This window comes from Magnolia sinica, chromosome 19, assembly GCF_029962835.1.
Source record: "Magnolia sinica isolate HGM2019 chromosome 19, MsV1, whole genome shotgun sequence".
NCBI classification, from domain to species: Eukaryota; Viridiplantae; Streptophyta; class Magnoliopsida; order Magnoliales; family Magnoliaceae; genus Magnolia; species Magnolia sinica.
Window position 1 is genome coordinate 9,951,975 of NC_080591.1, and position 23,840 is coordinate 9,975,814.

General features: G+C 42.0%; 1 protein-coding gene across 2 annotated transcripts; it reads right to left on the minus strand.

Annotated features, from left to right (window-relative positions):
* Positions 1–409: 409 nt before the first annotated feature.
* On the minus strand, positions 410–23,174 carry LOC131234498 (uncharacterized). Of its 2 annotated transcripts, none has more exons than XM_058231427.1 (9): positions 22,090–23,174; positions 14,255–14,489; positions 13,247–13,443; positions 11,013–11,155; positions 9,582–9,759; positions 8,543–9,122; positions 7,039–7,151; positions 3,554–3,797; positions 410–837 (listed from the first exon to the last, which is right to left on the minus strand). In XM_058231427.1, the coding sequence occupies exons 1-9, from the start codon at positions 22,278–22,280 to the stop codon at positions 607–609; spliced, it is 2,112 nt and encodes a 703-aa protein (XP_058087410.1). In that variant the 5' UTR covers positions 22,281–23,174; the 3' UTR covers positions 410–606. The 2 variants fall into 2 exon arrangements, with proteins under 2 accessions (XP_058087410.1, XP_058087411.1); XM_058231428.1 differs by having other exon boundaries at positions 13,247–13,416; positions 22,090–23,173.
* Between the last annotated feature and the right edge of the window lie 666 nt (positions 23,175–23,840).

Sequence of the window (23,840 nt, forward strand, 5' to 3'; positions counted from 1 at the left end):
ATATGCCTCACTCAAATGAGTCATCCCCTGACTCAAGACCAAACGAGTCATTCCGAGTGACCGTCTTCAATCCATGAGAGATTGAGAGGAGCCTAAACATGACACTGGTTGCAAGATGGGAAATGCAGGGTTTCGAACAGCATCGACAGGAGTTGCTGAGCAAGGGTTTTGTGAGGAGAGGAACGGAGGAGAAGAAAGCCCGAAAGAAAAATGACATTTATACAAGTACAAAGCAGCCTTTTGGGCCATTTCATGAAGACAGGAAGGCTGAAATGACTTTCCAAAAATGAAATGGGCCTAAAGTGTCATCTAAATACAATTAAAATATATATATATATATATATATATATATATATATATATAGAGAGAGAGAGAGAGAGAGAGAGAGAGAGAGAGAGAGAGAGAGAGATTTATTTTCAAAAATTACTCATTTATGCTCAACCCAAACATAGTTTCTTCACAACTTGGTTTATTTCTATCTTTTTTACACTCACCTTTGTGTTGATGTCTTGGGTAGAAGGATAACATTTCACTTTGTACAAGTACATATCTCAAGGTGTATTTGTTTTGAGCCTCACAAAGAGAAGAAAAACGCTGAAGGAAACATTACCTCCTCTTCTTATCTTCTTTGTTGGTTCTTTCAAGTATGACGGGTGCTGCCGGTATGATGAACCACCATTCTCTCAATCTTCTCATCCATCTCTCCGTGCTCGCCTTCCTCATAGGCAAATACCTTGTGAACATCTCCAAGAAGGTCGTAAGGATTATGAATTTGGTGGGCACGAAAGCCAGGAACAAGGCCATAACCACTAGCGCCAATGCAAGTTTTTCCGTCGCCTGCCCATGCACATGAAAACAGACGATGATCTATAAGCACCCACATAAGCTCCAGAACTAACGCTGTCAACGGTTTGCATTTGGGTCAGATCCTATAGGAACTGTACCAACAGAAAGCAGGTCAGGGTCACATTCTTGAAGGCATGGACCGAAATCCAATTGGGTTGGTTCAGGCACCCATCAGGTCTGTGGATCAAGGTTTCAAGTCATGTGAGAACACTTACATGGTCCGGCCCACCCAATGGATAGATTAGATTGCACAAACATTTGCCAGTTTGCAACATGCGTAGGTGTGCAAAAGGGCTCTCTTACATGCATTTGGCTTAGGAAACCTCATTCTTCTGCTAGAATAAGCAACATATATTTAAAATACATCATATTAATATTAAACTAATTGGACCCAACTGGACCTGATTTTAATTGGGCCAACATGTTGGACTCGGCCAAATTTTAACAGGTCCAACAAGGCAAGACCTCAACCCAACCGGATTTCTAACTGGGTCTTAAAAAAAAATTGAAGTAAGATCAAACAAATTGTGTTGGGTCGATCAGGTACCTGCAGGTCCAGCTACCCATCGGCAGCCCTATCCACAACAAGAAGATTGGAGAGGCTGACTGTGCATGAAACATATGAACAGAAGATTGGAGAGACTGACTGTACATTAAATATATGAATACAACACCATTTGAGCTTTGAAGCAGCTGTGTTTGGTTAGACTCTACATGGGTTTGTAGCAATGATGTATAAACCAGATTGACAGGTTTCAAACAAAACCAAGACAGGCACACAGTTCGGTTGGGTGAAAACTACAAGTGGCAATGAATCGGGTTCAGTTTAAGTCGGGGTCAGCCCGAGCAAGAATTCTGGCCCGACCTAAATTGTGACCCTGTGGCCGGACACGACCCACTTAACATTCATCAAGCCCAAGCTCGACCAACCCATGTAAAGGCTGTTACGTAAAGGTAATGGTGGCATAACAACTGTTATGGAAAAAAATGACCTGTAACTGCCATTAAAGGCCAATTACGCCACCTGTAAAAGCCGTAACAGCCCCGTAATAGTCTGTTATGGGACAAATACAGGTTTTTCGAAAAAACTTTCAACATTACGGGGCGGATACAGGTTTTATGGGTTATTTTCTTTCAATAAAAATAAAAAAATAAAAAATAAAAGAGAGAGAGAGAGAGAGAGAGAGAGAGAGAGAGAGAGACCATAAGGGCTGTAACAGTAGTTACGACCCGTATCATAAAGGTGACAGTGGTGGCCATTATGGCAACTATTACCTTTATAGAATACCTTAGACATAACTCATGTTTAAGAAGGGAATATTAGCCAAAAGGCATGACAGAGTGGCCCAATTAGTGTACTACATACATCATATCAATGCATCTAAACTCATCTTCTTTAGTTTGGTCTGGGTGTTGGGCCAGCTCAGGTCAGGTCATCTAGCCCAACCCATTAATAACCTATTATTAGTGGGTTGGGCTGGCTAGGGTTCCACCCAAGCCCGAGCCGTCTACTTAAATGGGCCACATTTTCTAGCCCAAGCCCAACCTGCTAACATCAGAAGCAGCTCAGGCCAGTAAACCCATGGGCTGACCCAACCCATTGCCACCCCTAGCCCAATCCACCCAAATCCGGTCAAAATCAATCAAAATTGATCCAAACCAGCCCCCGCCCACCCAATCTTTCTTAAACCATATGGCCTACTGACAGCCATGTTACATAACCTTTTTGTCTCTACTTTCAACCATTTAATACTCATGCGACCAATCGGACCAACTGGTGGACCATAATAAACCAAACCAACAAGTTTTCTGGTTTGATGGCTTCGTCAGTTTTTACAACATTGGTTTGTAGTGTGCCTGGATAGTGTACTATGCCAAAGTATCATTGTGTATATTAAAGTCATACAGACATGGAAATTTGATGTGAGGAGATGATTCATCTGTAGCAACATTCTAATAACCAAAGCCAAGAGTCCTGACAGAAGTCTGCTTGTTTTCTTTAAATAGGAATTACTAGGCTATGTTGCAATAGGAACATGAATAGCATCCTGGTCCGCCTGGTCCATACAGATGGGTTTTGTCATTTAGGGCCCGTTTGGATACCACCACATAAGTTACTTTTTCTACTTACAGCAGTAGATTAGTAACTTATTTGAGATAAGTGAGTTTCATATATGATCAATTATAAGTAACTTTTTTACCTAAAGGTACTTAATCACTTCATATTAATAAGCAGAAACCAAGATAAGCTGCTTGAGGCACAAGTAGCTTATCTTAAGTAATTTACTATCCAAATGCCCCCTTAGTGACCGAGACTACTATATAACCTTTTTGGCCCTATCATGGATGGGAGATGTCCCAAAATATCTCCCAGGTTACATGATCCCAACCTTAGCCAACCCCTATAATACACGATTGAGAAAAGATACAGATCATTCTGGAAAGAGGGGCTGCAGAGGCAGGATAAGGTGTTCCCTTCGGAAAGACTCTGGGTCATCCACCGTCAAATGTGAGGTCCGTCATGTAACAATCTGGATTGGCAAAAGGTGGACCCCATTTTGTGCATGTTTTTTAGCATAATCTGGTCATATTCATATCCATATATGGGCATCATAGGTTAGTGGTAGTAATGGAAGATTGTCCGTCAAATGCGGAAATTTAAAAGAAAGTGCTGAAGGCAGCAAGGGTGAGGAAAGGGCAACAACACCTGAGGGAAAACAGCCAACAGCAGCGCACGCATCTTCAAGAGGGCAATGTTTCCATCCTGGACAAGCTCTTCGACTTGGGAAATTGCATTCTGAACAGCCAAGAGCTGCTCCATAGTGTTCATCGGTGGAGGGACTATTACCTTCATCTCGTCAACTGGCCTACCTTGGCTACAACATCTGGTAAGCAACATAAAGATTGCAATGAAGAGCAGCAGCAGCGCAATTGCATAGCCTATCCACCCCCTACATGAGTCCATACAGAATACGTTAATGGCACGACGGGACCATTGTGCCAGGATCGCAAATTATAACCAGAAGACGAGAGGTTATTGAAATAACAGTCAGTCATATGGTGGGACTTCACTGTCATTGTAAAAAACGGCAGTGGCTAACCTGCCTTATACGTGGCATATGCATGCAAGGCAATCTGAACACTCCAATCATGGACTCTGTTGATGGAGCAAAGCCCAAAAGTCACATTCATTGGACTATCTTAACCATCTGATTCACCCATCAAATCTCAACCACTATCGTTTTAATTTTAACCATTCATTTGTTAGCTACCATTTGACGGTTAGGATTTTTCGATCGGGGTGGTTTTTACTCTGCACTCCATCTATAGTGGGCACCGTGAATCGGACAGTCCAGATTGATGTACACATATGCCTCTGCATGGTGCATGAGTCAACATGAATTTTTAAATGGTGGTGGTGACGTTGAAGCATTGTCTTAAATAGCTTATGCTATGCAGCATAGCGCGGCCTCAACACTACGTAGCACATGAAAATAGCTCAAGTACATGATACGCTATGTGCTCCATAGCATATGCTGCACACTCCATAGCCTACATTACAACGTTATTTTTCACCAAAACAGTCAAATCAATTCATGTTTTCAATGATTTGTTACATTTATTTATTTATTTATTTATTTGGTAACACTACCAGGGACTGAACCGTGGATTGCTCACACACTACCAGGGATCGTTCAATTAGTTATTTTTCACTTAAAATTAGTTAATGTTTTCAATGATTTAGTGAAATTAGCTTTCTGAAGCCCACACGCTTATGCACTAAAGTTTGTGTACATGCCACACATGTGCCAGCATGGCAAATAAGTGCAAGATCTAATCCATCCATCAGGTTGGTCCAACCTGGTTCATGTTTCCATGTTTTCCCAAAAATAAATCTGGTCCAATCAGCGTGTGGGCCCCAATATTGGAAACAGGTGGATAGGTTAGAAAACTTCAGCCAGACCGTACATTTGTTTTCAAACTGTGGCCCATCTGCCCGGTGGATATCTCCGACCTATTATGCCATTCTAGCACATGTGGTGTGTATATGAACTTTATTGCACATCTGAGTGGGGCTTAGCAAAGTCTGGTGAAATAATGTGAAAATAGTAAAATCAGTTCCTTTGCTATTTTGTATCTTTATATTTACTCGTTGCCCTATATTTCCCATTAATTTTAATCAAAAATCTAAAAGTAGCATGAAGCCTACTTTACACGCTATATAGCTTACGCACGCTTCAAAAGAGCGTCGCTACGCTATTCACTATTTAAAACACTGAGTTGCACTATAACTATAGTGTTGTCCTTGAAATAAAAGTCGTACGCTGAGATCAATTTAAGAAAACATTAGAATAAAACTATGCAAGCATTCAGACGCATGAAAGTCAAGACTTCCCTCCAAGCAAGCACCAGAAAATAAAAACAACTAGAGCATATTGCATTATGTATAGTCAACATAGTTGATGTCAAGATGCCCCAAAACAGTTTGGATTTAAATGATAACTTCTCTAAACTCCCATGCAGCCATTTGCATGGGAGATCCAACCAGTGGATGCTGTGGTCCACCAAATTGATGACTTAGCACAAAATCAGGCCTCTCCACTCCTTGGATGGGCCACACATCTACAATAAAAGTGGACATCTGTACACTGATCACAGGTGAAATCAAGATTCCCTGGAATGCTTTGGATTTATACAATGAGCTTTGGAATGCTCGCATGCACCTCTACACACCACATGTGAGACATCTGACCCATGCATCAGGTCAGGCCCCACCCAGTACATAATCTGGCCCAAACGCCTGCCTCCATCAGACCACCCATATGCACACATTGAATGTAGACCTTTGTCTATTTTAAATGTCAGTGAATCACCTATCAAGAAAAAGTTTTTGTTTTGGTTCAACCAGTGGGCATATGCAAAATAACTGATGGGATCTATTGCAGGAAAGGGATAACGTGCGACTACAAGATGTCAATTATATCCTTTATGGAAACGGCAAATCAATTAGAGAGATCCTGCCAAAGAAAAACTGCAACATCCAATCCAACTTATCGTAATCGATTAATTAACATCCAGTGTTTTTATACCTGTGTGACTCACCGCCCATATAATTGAGCGAAGCAGCCTGGTCTTGTCAGGCCATGTCATCCATAGAGTCAAGGCAACCAGATGGATGGCTAAGATACATCACACGAATGCGAGGTCATGTGCCCACATGTAGAGGTGCATGTTGGGTTAGCGGAGCTCGAAAACTAGGTTTACCAACATCCAATTCCCCAAGATCACCGATCAGGTATTTTGGAAACTCCATCATTGTTTTCAACTTGTGGACAGAATTCAACCATCCCGTAACTGCCCTTTTCTACAAACCTCGCAATACTTAAAGCAGATTGGGAGTAATTGGATTTATGACCATTAAACTATGTTGACCATGTCAGCTCTAGCCTGAGTTGGGTACTTGGAATTTGAGACAGCTTCACAATGTTGGTTCCACAACCCATCTTCAAAGACCTTAAAATGACATGAACATCTACAACAACTGAGGCAACCAAAGGCAGAATTTCTATTGAAAAGAACCACCCAAAGTTTGAAAACTCAAACAAAGGGTGCTACCATGCTGCAGGCACATCATGAAGTTCCTAACACCAACATACCAAAACATCTCTGTTGCACATGTGGCAACAGTGTGCAGTGATCAGGACTGCTGATTTTGTGGTAAACCACGTGGATTGGTCCTATCCCAAAAAGGCAAGGTTATTGGACTGGCAGCTAGCCAATTGGTGCTCTGAAAAAAGGATTGTACACTATAATGTGCATTAGTCCACATTCAACAAGCAGAACTCACATTGAGATGGTCAGAGGTGTCCAATAACTACAATGTTTGTCTAACAGTCCACCTACATGGTGGCCCACTGGATCAACAGTCCCAAACGATGCAAGTATTTTCAACATGCAGTGAGGAGGGAACTGGTTCCATGATGCTCACATAAAAATAGCATCCTCAACCCGAAAAGTTGAGGTGCATGTGTGGATGTGCGCCACACTCATGATTCAGAAAAATTCATCCAATTTGAGAACTACATTCCACAAAGAAAGTATGAAGAAATGGCAAACAAATATTCATGCACGTTCACACAAACATATGGAGTAGCGAATCCATACAGAATCATGCCTATAATAACGACAAACCTGCAAATGACATAAGTAATCACAGAACAGAATGCCAGAGACTTTAGCGGTTCATCCCAAGACGCTAGAAAGAGAAGGTACTTTCCAAGTTCCATGAGAGGGAATAATAATTCCTGGAAAAACAAAGAAAAAGGAAAGAACAGAAAAAGGCTTCATTAGAAAAGTTTCCTAAGGATACTGGAATTGGGTCATTTAAGGCGACATATTTCATATTGAATGGTAAATTGGGGACAGAATAAAAAATAAACATGAAATTTAACTAAGAGTACATCAATTCTTTTCATATCAGGCAGCCTTAGATATAAGCAAGGTGAATTAACTCCAAGAGAAGCATATCAGATCACATGCAAATAGTGTGCTGCAAAAAGGGCTACATTGCATGTATCGTAAACCTACCATTGACTCATTAATCATCGCAGAACTCCCCACATGTAAATGACATGCCTCGGCCCATTTGGATGTATCCGACACAAGATGGGGAAACAATAATTTTTTGGGGATATCACATCATTCCAGCACATGTGCAAGTGACATGTCATAGTCCATGTTTAAATATGGGGACCTCTGCACCAGATCTTTGATTAGTGCTCCATCATGGTTAAAAGACCCAGCAACTCGGACCAACTCATTGAGTCTCGAGTTGATTCAGGACTCACTCAAGTCGCGGGTGAATTGGCCCAACTTGTCTGAATCAGGGTGAATCATCTAGGTGACTCATGGTATCTAACCAGATCAGGCCTACCAACCCCAAGTTAACTCGGATGGGTCACACGAGACTTGTCCGAGTCTTAAAAGTTAAAACCTTTTGCCCCATATGTATTGCCTCTCAAGAGGTGCCCCAGCCCCACCAAAACTGTGCACATTAGTCCATGTCCATGCAGTGGTCCCATGCCTACAGTTGCATGGAACTAGCCCAGGTAGATGGCCAAAAACAATGCAGCTCTACATGGCCCAAAGATATGAAAGGCCTGTGTGGAGTAAACATTTTTCAGTAACCAACTATAAAATGCTTCTTCTTTTTGGCATCGGGATGCATCACAAATGGAAACCAGAAGAGAAATGACTTGTGAGGCCATGGGCTTCAATACAAATCATTAAGCAAGAGGCAAAACCAAGAGATACAATTTGATTCCAAACAATTCCTGTTCAAAAAGGATCATGCTGTGGACATGCCTAGCTGGTAAGTGGGTGGGACATCCAAGCAATGCATAGGGCGGTGCCATCATGAAGATGGGTGTACCAAAAAATGGGGCCATGCTACTCATCAAGTGGGCAACTCATGTACATCAAATGTGGACCATTGGAAATCCTTTCAAACTGTCCATTCCTTTTGAAACCCACCTGATGAGTGGACCAGCCTGATGTTGGCATATGGTCATCTTTGCAATGGGGCTGCCCATACTACTTTGGGATGCCGGTGCTTGCAATATTGGCATGTTTGTTGCACGCAAAGGCGTACTGTGTATGTGAAAACAAATTCCATGAAACTGTAAACAACTCAAACCTTCATGACGGCCAAATTGGTGTCAATACCCTCTACTTTAACTCCATCCACCGTTGCCTGTGCTAGCTCCACCTTCTTAAAGCTATTCTTGGAGTCGCTAACAGCCCTTTCCAAAGCAGTCATCTCCCCTACAACTAACTCCCCCACCAGAAGTCTTGTCCCATTATCAACGAGCGATCCTGATCCAAACCCAACTCCCAAGTTGGACAACATGGCCAGAGCTGATATCGAATATATCCCACTTGCAGCAGCTGGTTTATTGGCCCGGTCAAATTCCAGTGAATCTGACATACTAGCGAGTGTTTCTAGTATTAGATCGCCTCCTGGAAGTTGGTCAGTAAGATTGAACATGAGAAGTGTCTCCCACCGAACAGGCATTGAAAAGTTCATGTCGTGAATGGCCTGTACTCGCAGAATACCCAGAACAGCCTTTGAAAGTGCTTCCTCGCGCTCGACTCCCTCAATTTGGAACTTTCTAACAAACTTGTGAGCAAATAGAATTTCCAGAATAATAGCTAACCAATAGTCACGGCGGGAGTGTCCAGTGAGCTCTGGAAATTCCATGATAACTGGTTCTGGTCTACAAGAAAAACCAAAACAAGATATGCTTAACGGTAACATTTAAAGGATCTTCAAAGAAATACAGAATTATAAGACAATTGAGTTTTGTGAAAACCACAAGCAACTCTACATGAAGTTGCATGTGCCAACCTGACACATGTGGTGCACATCCGAGCCATGCATCACATGGGCCTTGCTTGTTGCCTCATCAGCGAAGCCACACATATGGAAACACTAGATGGTTTAGTAATTACTGTCAACAGCCCACATTCAAAATACACGTGAGGTAACTTTATGGTTGGGACTGCCTGATGCCCAGCTCGAATGCCCCACACATACCAATGTAGAGCTAGCACTTGGATCGCACGTCAAACAGCTAGCAGAGATGTACATGTAAACTTACCAAGGCTCACAAAATTACACAGGTTTGAAAAGTAAGACATACATAAACCACAGGTTGGTGGATGAGGTGACTCACAAGGAGATGGATTTATACAAGACTGCCTTGTCAAATAGTCGTGTGCCCCATGGCCCAGTCAACGCAGGTTTAACACCCTGTCTCAAATCATCTGATAAGTCATACGTTTTTGCCTTATCATAAGACACAACCCGTAATGGCTCAAAGTAAAGTGCATGATCAGTAAGAGTTAATCGACCTGCAATTGACATAGATTCAATTTGTCACGAAGTGAAAATTTTAGCAAGCATTTGGACAAACCATTGCCTAAATTTCAAATAACTAGCTCAATTGAGAATAAAAGAAATGACCAAATTGAAGTTACCTTCCTTAGAATCCATAATGAGGCATAAATCAAAATATAGTTCCTCTCCTTTCAAGTCCAACTTGAAAGTAAAGCCCTAATACTCGATATGAATATTAAGAAGGTAACTGCAAGGTATGGGCGAGCGGCCATCACCGTGGGTTTGCTCCCTACAGGTAGGGGTGTACACAAACCGAGCTAGCTCGGTTAGCTCGCTCGACTCAACTCAAAAAAGCTCGATTCCACTCGGTTCGAAGCTGAGTTCGAGCCGAGTCGAGCTGATTTTTTGAGCTCGAAAATGAGTTCGAGCCGAGTTCGAGCAGGCCCCAGCTCGACTCGACTCGGATCGAATCCAGCTCGAATCGAACTCGGATCGAACCAGTTTGGTGACTCGGTTACTTTGCCATTGATGTTGCTCACCAACTGTTTGATAAAATGACTCAACGAAATGTGGCTGGTGGCAAGGAAGGTTTGGCCGGTGGCAAGCAAGGTATGTACATTAAACAGATACCTTTTTTCTCCTCTTTTTTTTTTTTTTTTGGTTTTTATATTACTTAGAAGGTGTTTGATAAAACACCTGTAAAACCATTGCCTCTGTTTGTAAAACAGTGGGTTTTTTAAGTTGCAGTTCAGGTGTTTGTGGAAATGCCTCAATGGTGAACTCGACCCGAGCTGGCCCGAGTTGCTAACCGAACCAAGCTGAGTTGGCCAGTCAGGCTCGAGGACCGAGCCGAGCCCAGTTCGATCTGAGGTCAGCCAATGTTCGAGTCGAGTCGACCAGAGGCTAGCTCGACTCGGTTCGACTCGATGTACACCCCTACCTACATGTGTGGGTTCAACTCCCCTCCTCGGCATTACCCAATACCGGGGAATAGTCTCGCCTCAAAAAGGGGCAGGGACACCCTGTGTCGTCAAAAAAGAAGAAGGTAACAGCAATTTGGTCATTTCACAATTCAATTCAACGACGCATCCAAACATGTCTTTATGAATTGTAATGCATGTGGCACTAGTAATCCTATATAGCATTTGTAGAATTGAAACAGACTTTTGGTCCTCAAGTGCAACCACACCATAAAGCTATCATGATCATGGCCTACATTAATTATTGAATCCAAAATGGAAGCGACATTACTCATACATAAACCCACCAGGCCATGTGGACATTCCTACATGTTCGAGTACAGGCTGGGTGGTGACAGTGCCATCCACATCAAGGATCCTTTCTCCTCTAGGTAATCGAAGACTCGAAAGAAGAGATGACTCTGATTGGGTCTTCATCTTTTTTATCGCTCTGTATGAGAAAGAAAATTTTCCTGATTTAGTACTCAATTTATGTTTGAGATCATCAAATGATTAGGCATCATCACACACACTTGTTGGAATAGAAGATGAATATGGAAGTAGGATGGGAAGAAGTTGATGTGGAACATGCATATTCAGATCTTTACGAATACATTCTCATTGGAGAGAAATAAGATCAAACAATTAAATCCAAATGGTACCAAATGGATTGTTAACAATGACAAATACCTGGATAATTCAAATAGTGCCTTCAATGGGCCGGGCATGGGCCTAGCAAATGCAAAATTTTGAAAGGCCTGCCCAAATAGTTCAAAAGCCAGACCTTAGACCCAGCCTGCTGATATCCTACCCATGACGATAGGCATTGGTATGGGACTCATGTCGGAAATGCCTCAGCCATTCCCAAAAGTTTTATACAAAAGATAATTGAAAATGTAAGAAAATAAAAATAAGAAATTAAGAATATGTTAAATCATTTTAGCTAAGACAAGGCTTTGATGATGGTGATGGTAAAAATATTTTAATAATGACAAAATATCAAAATTACATATATAGCCGCATCTCTTTTCCCTTAGATTTGGAAGTCATGCAAATCACATTCCCAGACCACACTCACATGCATCCCCAAACTGCAGTAACATAAACCAAGGCCATTCAAAGTCGTGAACAAGGACCCAACACAGTCAGTGCGCCTTTTCACAAACATGGGCATAAAGAGACTTGACTATTCTTACGTGGAAAACTCAAGTTCATAAAATAAATAAACCACAAGAGATGTGTGTGTGTGTGTGTGTGTTACTAACTACTAATATAATTTTCTAGAGGCCAGGACTCGCACATTCCCACATTACTTTATACTTTAATAACAATAGAAGCCAAATCCAACGCAAACATTTCTATTGCAAGCTTAACGCACTACTCGATGTGGGGGGGCACTGTGATGTTATAGTGACATCCAACCCATCCATCATATGCGACCCCCAATGTTCTCTTTGGTGCCTACGATCTGCAACTCGGGTGGGCCACACCACATTTAACAGTTGGGATAGGAATGATGGATTGTACATGAGGACTACCATGTTTTATAAATGTCATCCAATCAATTCTGAAGATGCATCCAACCAGGATGAATCACAACCAAAAATTCTTCCCATTCTAAAACTGAGGTGGGCCACAATCCGTGCTTTTGGAGGTAGGCATGATCTTACATGGTGGTATGGCCACCTAAGTTTTGAATCAACCTGATTTTTGGGATCAAAGGATGATAGGAGGGGCTGAACACGATGTCAATAAAACATCATGGTGGGCCCCACATGCATATTTGTATGTTAAACTTATCATAGAAACATTTGTTATTGGTTCAAGCCTCATAACAATAAAATCAATTCCTATGAGAGTAAGGCAATATAATCAATTCATATAAGAGTAAGACATTTCTCTCACTACATCTCCAAAGCATATTTTTGTGATCTTTTCCATGTGAACATCTAACTATGGTACTAAGACCCAACCCAAACCCAACAGGCTAGATAATGGGCCCGGTTTGGATATTCTTAGACCAAACCTGAGCCATCTAACAAGCAGATAAACTTATTTTGACTTAGCCAACCAGTTGTTAATAAGCATGATTGAGTCTAAAATCCAGACTTGATTATTAAATTGATCAGGTTTGGAACTCCATCCTGAGCCACTTGCACAACCCTACATGATACATGAGCCAAGGTATTCAATAGTGGAAACGGTGGCCATAACGGCCAGCCTTATGGCCTTTATGATACAGGCCATAGACAACCCCTGAAACAGCCATTACAGCCCTGTTAGAGTCTTTTTTTTTTTTAAGAAAATGTATCAGCCTAATATGGGACCATTATAGGCTCATATTGGCCCGTTATGGGCCCGTACGACTGTTATGGCTGTTACAGGCCTGTTATGGGCCATTTTTTAAGAATGAACATTATAATCCCATATCGCGTAAGGGGTCTCACCATTACGATTACATAACAACCATTACAGCCATTATGTACCCTTTTTTACTACCATGATATGAGCAAGTACAACTAATCAACTGAAGAATGCTAACCTTTCTAATCCAGCAAGGTACTTCTCATATACAGAGAAAGAAAGCCGACCTCCAGTTGAATCTGTAAGTACATCAAACAGATGAGTACTGGTAACTACATCAGCGATAGTAGGAATTGCTGGCGCTATCCGAGAAAAAGCTTCTCCCCCCACTGTACTCTCCGCATCTATCTGCCACAGAGATAGGAATGATGAATCCTGATGCAAATTGCAAGAATTTTTTCTTTTTATTTATCTTAATAAAGCTTTTATTCTTTTCTTGTTGCATTTGCTTTCGGGCCCTTAATAAAATTTCCATAAACCTTCAAAAAAAAGAAAGATTTTGTTCTATCTTCCTTTTTTTCTTTTTAAAATTTTTTGGATTGCAAGAAAAGTTCCCATGTTGGTAGCTCAGTTGTAAATTTGACATGATAAATCACATTATAAGTATTAGAAACATGGACAGTTAACGTATTAAGAAATATATATCTTCATGTTTCCAGTTTGGTGAGTGGGACCCGTGGTTCAGAGATCCAAGCTGTTCAGCTGATGGTACCACACCCTGGATGGGCCATGCCTGAAATATCTCCCATGCTAGAAGGATTCTAGAAATCTAGTTTTGACCTTTTTCAGTTGAATGTGGACTGCTGCTAAATGTCAATATGAAGGCCACCAATCAACAGGCTAGGAACTAAGGATTATCATGTCGGTGAGATTATTGCGCTAGTCCATCCACTGTGAGGGCCCAGCAGACCAGCGTTCTGGGTGACTCGATCATGGACCCACTTGTGACAAACTGAGGACTAACATATCCTATGGTCAAAGCTTGTATAATTTTTCCACATGCAGACCTACGATGCACAAAGACACTTTTAGTTACAATACATGCAAGTGTATAATAATAATAATAAATCTGTGTGATATTTTTCACAGCTTCAATGCAAGTTTTAATGATTTCTTGGCATGATTTTCTCAGCCTAGTTAACGATAAAATAAAAATAAAAAATAAAAAATAAAAACCAACCCTCACCTTAAGTATTGGTTGGCTTGCTGCACCTGGAGCTTCCCAAGCTAGCATCATATCAAACGTCAGGCGTCGGAAGCTTTTGTCGCTGAGGTGGCCTATAACTTGGACAGACAGAGCAAGTGCCCTGAAACAACAATACTCCAAAAAGTTTCTAGCGTACCGCGACGGATGCTTTATAGAGTCAGAAGCCTCCATATCAAAGTTCTGGCGAAGCTCGTCCATTGAAATATCAAGGAGTCTGCATAATAGGTGGAGCCTAAAGGTTAATAAAAAGAGGAAACAATTGGATAGAACCCACGCATGACACTCAAGGAGGAACATTGTATTTAAAGAAAAATCAGGGAGAATTCAATTTTAAATGTTCTTCTTTGTATCTTGGGAATTCTTTCCCCCCTTCGTTTTTTACTTGCTCAGGAAAAAAAAAAATCTGTTCCAAATGTTTGTGGCCATTATTCTTATTCAAACATAAAAGCATCGACGGTCACTTTTGTTTGATCAGACAACTTATTGGATTGTGGGACAATAGAGTTTATTTCAAGAGACATTCCATGCTTCCTGTGTTCGCATTTAATTACTGCACCGCTTAAAATGCAAGAGAGAGAGAGAGATAAAATGCTTGGCCTGAGTTACCAGCATTTTGACTCGGGCAAGCATTCCATAGCAGTGGGTCCCGTGTTTTAGCGATCATTCATAATTTCGTATGCAAGAGTAAGAAGTTCGTTGATAGGACAGCTGGGATTGTATGGTGAAAGAAACATTGGTGCATTGCCCATCTCTGGCGTATCCTACCGGAAAATCAATCTAGATCTCTGGAAAATGTACCCAACCAGTACATCGCTAAGGCATGACGATCGGAGACAATGACATGTTCGGAGACCGAAGATGGTGAGACGATGACGATCAACGACGACGATCAAGATGACAACGGCCTGTACGACGACGGAGACTGAAGACGATCGACTCAGCGGCTAGAGGAAGGACGACGCAAGGGAAAGGAAGTTAGCAGAGAGAAATCTTCCAGTTCGAACCAAGCACAATAGCCGGAAACAGTGGATGAATGGACGGAGGTTAATCGAAAATCAAGGAAACGCTTCCCTCTACAAGGAAAGACAAGAAAGTGTCTTCCTACCCAACCCTTTTCGTTAAAGGGTACCCGAAGGGATGGCTTCCGATTAACATCGCTAGGGTTTTCGGGAGGGCGGGTGCAGTTATGGATGTCGTTATGCCAAGAGAGGCGGGTTCCGGCTAGTATAGGGGGTTTGTGCTCGTCGGGATGAGCTCCAAGGAAGAACTGTCCAGAGCAGTGTTTATGCTCCATGGCCAATGCTTTGGGGGAACATCTCTGCTGGTGCAGCGAGCACGGTTTGGTCCAGATAGGGTTAATATCAGAAACGATTCACACCATCCAAAACACAAAAAAATACCGAAACAAGTCTCAGAACTTCAACGCAGTCGTCACATCTTAGCCTCCGGTCTTTCATATAAAGAAGCCCTAATGGACCGTGAAGCTTCATCTAACCCGTTATAGAATAAAGATCAGATGCAGAAACCGGACAAGGAAGAGGCCAGGAAGGAAGACTTAATCCCCAACCAGCTGAAGAAATCGTACTCGCTACGAATTAGTAAAGAGCGTATAGAACTATCAAAACAAGAATTGCGAGACTCTGTAGTGATTATAACGAAAGAAGGAGCAACGATCCCTCAAGTCAGGGAATGGATCGATGGCGCTAGTAGAATCCAAGTTTCTCAGTACTCTATCAAATCGATAGGATATAACGAGCCATGGGTTAAGCTCAGCCCCGGTCTGAATCCAGATATCCTCGTCATGGCAGGGGTTTTGCACAAGGATGGGACAGTTTTTACAATCCAAAGCTGGGAGGAATTTTCTATGTTCGGTTTCGAGGAGATCTAGATCCTCATCTGAGGGATCCCTCTCGAATTTTGGTATGATGAGTTCTTCATCACAGCCGCAAAGCTTCTAGGTACGCTGATTGAACTGGATCCTAAAACCAAGGTCGAAGAGGAGATGGCGGTCGCCAGGTTGCGAGTGCAAAGGAAGAAGGGCGATGAGTTACCGACCCACATTCTGATAGACAACAGGGAGATCTATCTACCTGTTTAGAAGGAAGATAAGCTCTCTCCTTCAACTAGATGGGGGGATCTATGGCGTTCAAGAGAAGATTCTCTCCAGCAACGACAATGGCGGTCGGAGCAGAGCGTGAGAGAGCACCGATTCAGTACTCCCGGAGAGCACCAGTTTCTGCTACAGTTAATGACTCTATCAGAGAAAGACCTCTCCGGCAGACGTGTGGCGTTGAGAAGTCGACTCCTTGTCTTCCCGAGGACAGCATTGAGATCGGACAATCTCTCGTTTCCCGCCAGAGAGATGCGATTACGCCAAGTGGCAGTACCGTCGCGGTTGCCCTTCATTTCCCTGACCGTTTCGACAGCATAGTAGAGACACGTGGCAAGGCGAGGTTCGATGGCGGGAGTCTCAAAATTAGCTTATTTAATGCTAGACCCGATAATCGATCCGATTACAAATCTTTGTCAGGCAGGCAGTCATCGGATCACAATAAGTCTCTTTCGAGTCTAAACGGATCCGGGCCCAGCCGGCGAATATCAGACCCGGGTAACTTAAATCTCAATATAACGCCCGAGCCACTTACAAGAGCAGACAGAAGACTTCTGTATCACCCTTTTGACCCGTCCGAAGCATATGTTATTATATCAGCGCCTGCAGCTAAGGTGGTTTCAGCAGTTGATTGTTTTCAGTTGAGGCAAACCCACTCCCCGAATCTATCTCGCCCTAGAAAGTCGTTGCAGGGAACCTTAAGCTCTGAGATTGACCAAGGATCCTTTCAATCTGAAAATTCGCCATCTCTAACGTCAATGCATTCCTCGCCCCCTCCATCCATTTGCGACTGGTCGGATCACGGCCTTCTCGCGTTGTTCCACGAACATCCAGAACTAGAAATCTTAGAAGCGGAGCCGCTTCAATCTCGTGCGGGAGTTCAACCGAATTCGGCAGAAGATGTTCCCCTTTCGATGGTGGATGACGCAGAAAGATTACATCTGTTGGACAAGATTCTCAACAAGAAGTGGATGAGAGATGCTATGGGACACGTGGGCAGGTCTCTTGGGCTATCTTTTGGAGATTGTCCAGAGGATTTTATTGCCCTTTTTCAATGTGTCGAGTCCAACGGAAGGCCCCTTTCAAATCTGAAATCGCTCATAGGACGCTGATCAACTCCAAGAAGGAGTAAGAAGCTACAACGTCTGGCAGTTGGTCAGAGGAATTCAAAAGTATTTCCTAAAAGGGTTTCAGCGCAGGGTTCTCGAGGAAGTTCCATTTCCAAATGAAGCTGCCCTCATGGAACGTGAGGGGTGTGGGGTCCAAACAGAAAAGAAGACTCATCAAAGATACCTGTGACAGATATAATCCAGATATTGTGTCTTTAGGAAACAAAATGTAACAGCTTCGACGACAGACTAATGAGCACTCTTTGGAAATCTGCAGATGCTAAATGGGTCACGTTAGACTCTATAGGGAGTGCGGGTGGAATTTTGGTAGCTTGGAAGTCCTCAAATTGGGTTCTCTTAAACAGTTGGTCAGGTCGTTTTTCAGTTTCGGTTGTTCTGCAGTAGGTCTCTTTTGGTTTTTCTTGCCTTTTCTGTTCTATATACGGGCATGTTCTTGACGCAGACAGAAAGCTTTTCTAGGAGGAAATTTATAGCTCTAAACAAAAATTTTCAGGTGCTTGCTGCATGGTAGGGGATTTTAACATCATCAGATTCACTAATGAAAAATCCCATGGGCATTTGGTTTCTCCAGCTATGGCGTTATTCTCTCGCTGGATTGAAGATCAGGAGTTAGTGGATCTGCCTCCTCTCGAGGCCAGATTTACTTGGTCTAACAGTAGAGCGACTCCCACCATGTGTAGGCTCGACAGGTTTTTAGTCTCCCCTGAATGGTTAGATTGTTTCCCCCTATCTTCCCAATCGGTCCTTTCAAGGACAACGTCAGATCATTGCCCAATTTCCTTAGAGGTGGAGGAGCAGAATTGGGTCCCAAGCCGTTTCATTTTGACACTTCCTGATTTAAAGTTGAAGGGTTCTATCAGAAAGTGGCTAATTGGTGGACAAGTTTTCGGGTAGTAGGGTACGCGGGATTCCGGCTTTCTTCCAAGTTGAAGCTGTTGAAGGCAGCCCTTAAGGAGTGGTTCAAGAGTGAAATGCGCACCAGGGAGCAGGAAACTGAATCTCTGTTATTTGAGCTGAAGTCTATTGATAACCAGGCTGAAGCTCAACCGCTGAACTCCGAAACTCAGAATAGGAGAGTTCAGCTACACCAGACTATTGCTAATAGGGCTCTCAAAAATGAGATTTCGTGGAAGCAGAAGTTTGGGCTCTCCTAGATTAAAGAAGGCGATAGGAATACGCATTTTTTCCATACCATTGCAAGCATGCATACCAAGAATAGTAAAATCAACAGCATTCTGGTGAATGGGGAACGCATAGAAGATAAAGAAGAGATGGTTGAAGAGATGGTTTCCTATTTTAGCTCTCTGCTGAGGGGAGAAGAATGGCGTAGTCCTTCGCTGGATGGAATTCAGTTCAACAAAATCTCGGCTGGGGAGGCAGAAATGTTAGAAGGGCCTTTTTCCACTGAAGAAATCAAGCAGGCCGTTGACTCCCTTGGAGCTGAAAAGGCCCCAGGCACGGACGGTTTTCCAATTTCTTTTTTCCAACATTTTTGGGAGGTGATCCACTTCGATGTGATCGAATTCTTAAATGAGTTTTCACCAAAGGAGTAGGATCTCTAAGGGCCTTGGGGCAACCTTTATAGCCCTAATTCTGAAAATGCCTAGAGCTGCTTCTCCCAAAGACTCAGGCCAATCAACCTGTTGGGAGGGCCCCACAAAATCTTGGCGAAAGTGTTGGCGAACCGGCTCAGGAAGGTTATAGGCAAGCTAATTTCAGAGAATCAATGTGCCTTCATCTCAGGAAGACAGATTATTAACGCGGCCCTTGGTGCCAATGAGTGCCTCGATTCAAGTTGCAGATCGGGATCCAAATATATCATGTGCAAGCTGGACATCGAAAAAGCTTCTAATCACGTTGATTGGGTATTCTTATCGTATCTGCTTGATCGCATGGGATTTGGGGAAAGATGGAGAGCCTGGATGGGAGAATGTATTGGGTCCGCTAACTTCTCTATTCTTCTTAACGGTTCCCCGAAGGGATTTTTAGAAGCACAAGAGGTTTGAGGCAGGGCGACCCCCTATCCCCGTTCTTATTCCTTATAGTTGGAGAGGCTTTGTCTAGGATGATTCTCAAAGGGCAAGCGGAAGGCTTATTGCGAGGAGTCAGCATCAAAGGTATGTCCACTCCGATTTCTCATATTCAGTATGCGGATGATTCCTTAATCTTTTCTGAAGCCTTGAGAAATAAGGTAGAAAATCTTCGAACCACAGTCCGATGTTTTTAGGTCGTTTCTGGCCTAAAGGTGAATTTGGTGAAATCGAAAATTTTTGGGATAAATATGGAAAAGGGGGAGGTCGAAGAGCTGGCTCAAGTATTCGGATGTGCGGTTGCTTCCCTGCCTTCATCCTTTGTGGGTCTCCCCCTTAGTGTTGGAAAGCCGTCGAAAAACCTTTGGGAGAAAGTCATCCTCAAATTTCAGGTTTACCTAGCGTGTTGGAAGTGTTGGTATCTTTCTTTACGTGGTCGTCTCACCTTAATCAAAGCTACTGTTTCCAACCTCCCAATTTATTTCATGTCTCTCCTCAAATGTCCGGCCTCGGTTTTGGCTTCTATCGACAAATTGAGACGGGATTTCCTTTGGCACGGTAAAGAGGATAAGAAGAAGTTTCATCTTCTAAAATGGGCAGAGGTTTGTTTACATTCGTCTGACAGGGGAGCTGGGGTTAAAGAGTTAAAAGCAATGAATTAGGCATTGCTCGGCAAGTGGATTTGGAGGCTTGGGGCTGAGGAGGGGAGTCTTTGGAACTCCATCATCAAGAGTAAATACGGGAGATCTCTTGGTGGTTGGTGGTCTACGGAGTCTTCGTCCAAAAGGGTGTCTGTCTCCCATCTGGAGAGATATAATGAAGATGCAAAAGGTGGTTGTATCCAACATCGGCTTCGTCCTAGGCAATGGAACAAAGATTCGTTTTTGGGATGATATTTGGGTCGGGGACCAGCCGCTTAGAACAAAATTCCCGCAAATGTATCGCGTTGCCTCTTCGAAAGCTTCTTTTGTGGCTGACCATTTTGTTATTGAAGATGGTAAAGTCATATGGAACGTAACGTGCAAAAGGGATCTCCAAGATTGGGAGATATCAGACTATGCGGCCCTTTTGGAATGCATCTACGCGGCAATTCTTTCTCCTTCTGCTGAAGACAGCATTTTCTATAAACTAGACAAATCTTCGTCGTTCTCAGTTCGTTCTCTGTACAATCGTTTGCACCACCATTAGTCAGCGCCTCTTGCTCATTGTTCTTTTATTTGGAATTATGCTGCTCCCCCAAAAATTCTTGCTTTCGGCTGGTTGGTTGGCAAAAAGAGAATCTTAACAGTGGATAATCTGAGGAGGAAAGGGATGGTCATTTCCAATATTTGCTTATGTTGTATGCGGGCTAAAGAGACAGTCGATCATTTGTTTCTTCACTGCCCTTTCATTCAGTCCATTTGGGCTGATTTTTTGCTTCGGTTTGACATGTGCTGGTGCATCCCGTGTGAGGTTCAGCAGTCCATTCAGGCATGGCACGGGGTCCATTTTGGGAAGAAAACAGTAATCTGGAGGATGGTTATTTTTGCTGTCTGGTGGTCAGTTTGGGGGGAGAGAAACAACAGAATCTTCAGGAATTCCTCTAATATTGCTGGGGAGGTTAGGACTAAGGCTAAACGTCTGCTGATCGAATGGGCATCCAATGTGAGGGTCTAAATGCTTGCGATTTTTTCTTTTTAGGAGTGTAATTGCAGTCTGCCTTCTCAACAGACTTCTTTTGTTTTTTGGTTTTCTCCTTTTTAATATAATCGTTATCTTTCAAAAAAAAAAGTGTACCCAACCAGTACATATTTCTGGCTAAAATGAAAAAGCCAGAATACCCACAAAGCAAAGCATTGCATAGTACCTCTGGTGCAATTGCAGCTGAACAATAGGGCTAAGATGTTGTATATGAAAATTAGATATTGAAAACTGCCAATACAACAAGCTAAGAAACAACATTTTGTATGTTTGCTTCCTCTTTAATATAATCTCGTTACTTTAAAAATAAAAATAAATAAAAAATAAAATAAAATAAAATAAAAACATCAAGCTCACATAGAGAGAACAGATCCCATACCCGACACAAAATCATCTCATATCTATACCAGTGTTTTAAATAGCGAATAGCATTTAGCATAGTGTTCGCCCCTCTAAAGTATGAGGTGTAAGCTACATTGCGTGTAACATAAGCTACATGCTATTTCTAGATTTTTAATCAAGGTTGCACTTGCTTGTACCAATTTCATGATATTCTGCATCAAATTAGACTGATTAATGATGGAATTTAACAAATTTCCAAATGCAAGCTAAAGTGAAAAGAAAGTCCAATAATTAAGTATAAAAGTAAAGAAGGTGCAACAAAGCTGATTTAATACTATTATTTATATTATTTTACTAAAAGCACTGGAAAGATTAATTGATTTCTATTGGAAATAGAAAAATGTAACAAATCATTGAAAACATTGATTGATGGCTATTTAAAATACTGATCTAGGCACAATTTCATAATTCTGGCCTGAACAGAAAGCGAACAGAAATCATAGAGCAGGCAAAGAGATGAACCTCGAGCATCGACCCACGATTACATTCGCAGCAGGAGAGAGCTCTGACATCCACTTCCTTCGACCAGATGGAGACTGGCCCATCTCCTCAAACTCCTCATCGAATGAAGTCCGGCTGCCAAACACCCAATGCAATGACCCTTGTCTTACAAGACCCTCCAGCATATTCATGGTTTTGTTCATCATCGCCATCTCTCTACCTCTGCCTCAAAACACCAAATTCAATAATATGTACTTAATTCATACCCTTCATTTCAAAACCCAGATCCCAATTTCGCCAAAAGCTTTCTGAACTCCTAGAATTCTTCAGAAACCAAACTTCACAATGACTACATCAATCCAAATCCTTCTCTAAAGCCCATTTCATATCCTTTTATCCAAAGCCCAGATCCCAATTTCACCAAAAAAGATTTCTCAATTCCGAGAATTTTCCACACACAAAAAACCCAACTTCACAACCCCTTTATTAGTTCAATCCTTCACTAAAATCCCATATCACACCCTTTTGTCCAAAATCCAGATCCCAATTTCACCAACAAAACCAAAAAAAAATTCTCAATTTCCCAGAAACACCCCAATTCCACAACCCCTCTATTAATTAAATCCTTCACTAAAACCCCACTTCACACCCTTTCAAGCAAAACCAAATCCCAACTTCCCCAAAACTTTCTCAATCCCATAATTTTCAGGAAAAAAAAAAAAACATTTCACAACAGCTTTACCCATTCAAATCCTTCTCTAAAATACATTTCAAACCCTTTTATTCAAAACCCAAATCCCAATTCCAACCACAATTTTCCCAATTCCCACAACTTTCCAAAAGAACTCAAACAAAGTTCTACTGATTCAAATCCTAAAAAAGAAAAGAAAACAAAAAATCCATAACAGACTTCGTCATCCAAAACAAAATCCAACAGTTCCTACCCTTTTCATTAGAAACCCAACAAAATTAGCTTCCTACCCTTTAATGCATGTAAGAAAGAAGTTGGAGAGAAATCTTGAAAAAGAAGATGTGAAAAAAAGGAAAAGAATTCCAAACGTTTTTTAAGGTTCTGACATTTCTACCCTTCTTTCTCCTTCTTCTTCTTCTTGGTATTTATGATATTTCATATGGGTTTTAGGGCTTTTTTGAGAAAAGGAAAATGAAAGCAGATTAGGTGCGGCCGCGGTGTACCCAACACAGTGCGTTCCTGACGGTGGATCCCACCTTTACGTATATATAGTATATCCGATCGGTCCATACATTTTATTAAATCATATTAGATCAAAAATTCAGCAGAAAAATATCTCATGTAGGCCACACTACAAGAAAAAATGGTGAGTGACTATTAAAAACATTTTGAAGAGCTCAAAAGCTTTTGATCAAGATGATATTTATTTTTTATCTTTATTCATAACCCTATAAACAGGTTGGATGGAAAATAAACATTAAATTGGGTCCCAGTATTTTTTAATGATGGACGTTCAATAACCACTCTCTCCTGTCGTGTGCTACAACTGAGAATTTTATCTATTTTATTTTGGGATTATATCCTAAAATGATCTGGAAAATGGATGGACGGAGTGGATATACTACAGATAAATCTTGGTAGGCCCACTATCAGGTACGCACCGTGTTTAGTAAGGCCGGGGCCGCACCCAATCCTCTCGCAAAGGGATAAGGAGGAGAGAAACTTTGGTACTCGGCATTACTGTGACAGATGATACGCAGGCCCTGAGAAAACGTACGGAAGGAACAAAAATTAAAATTGA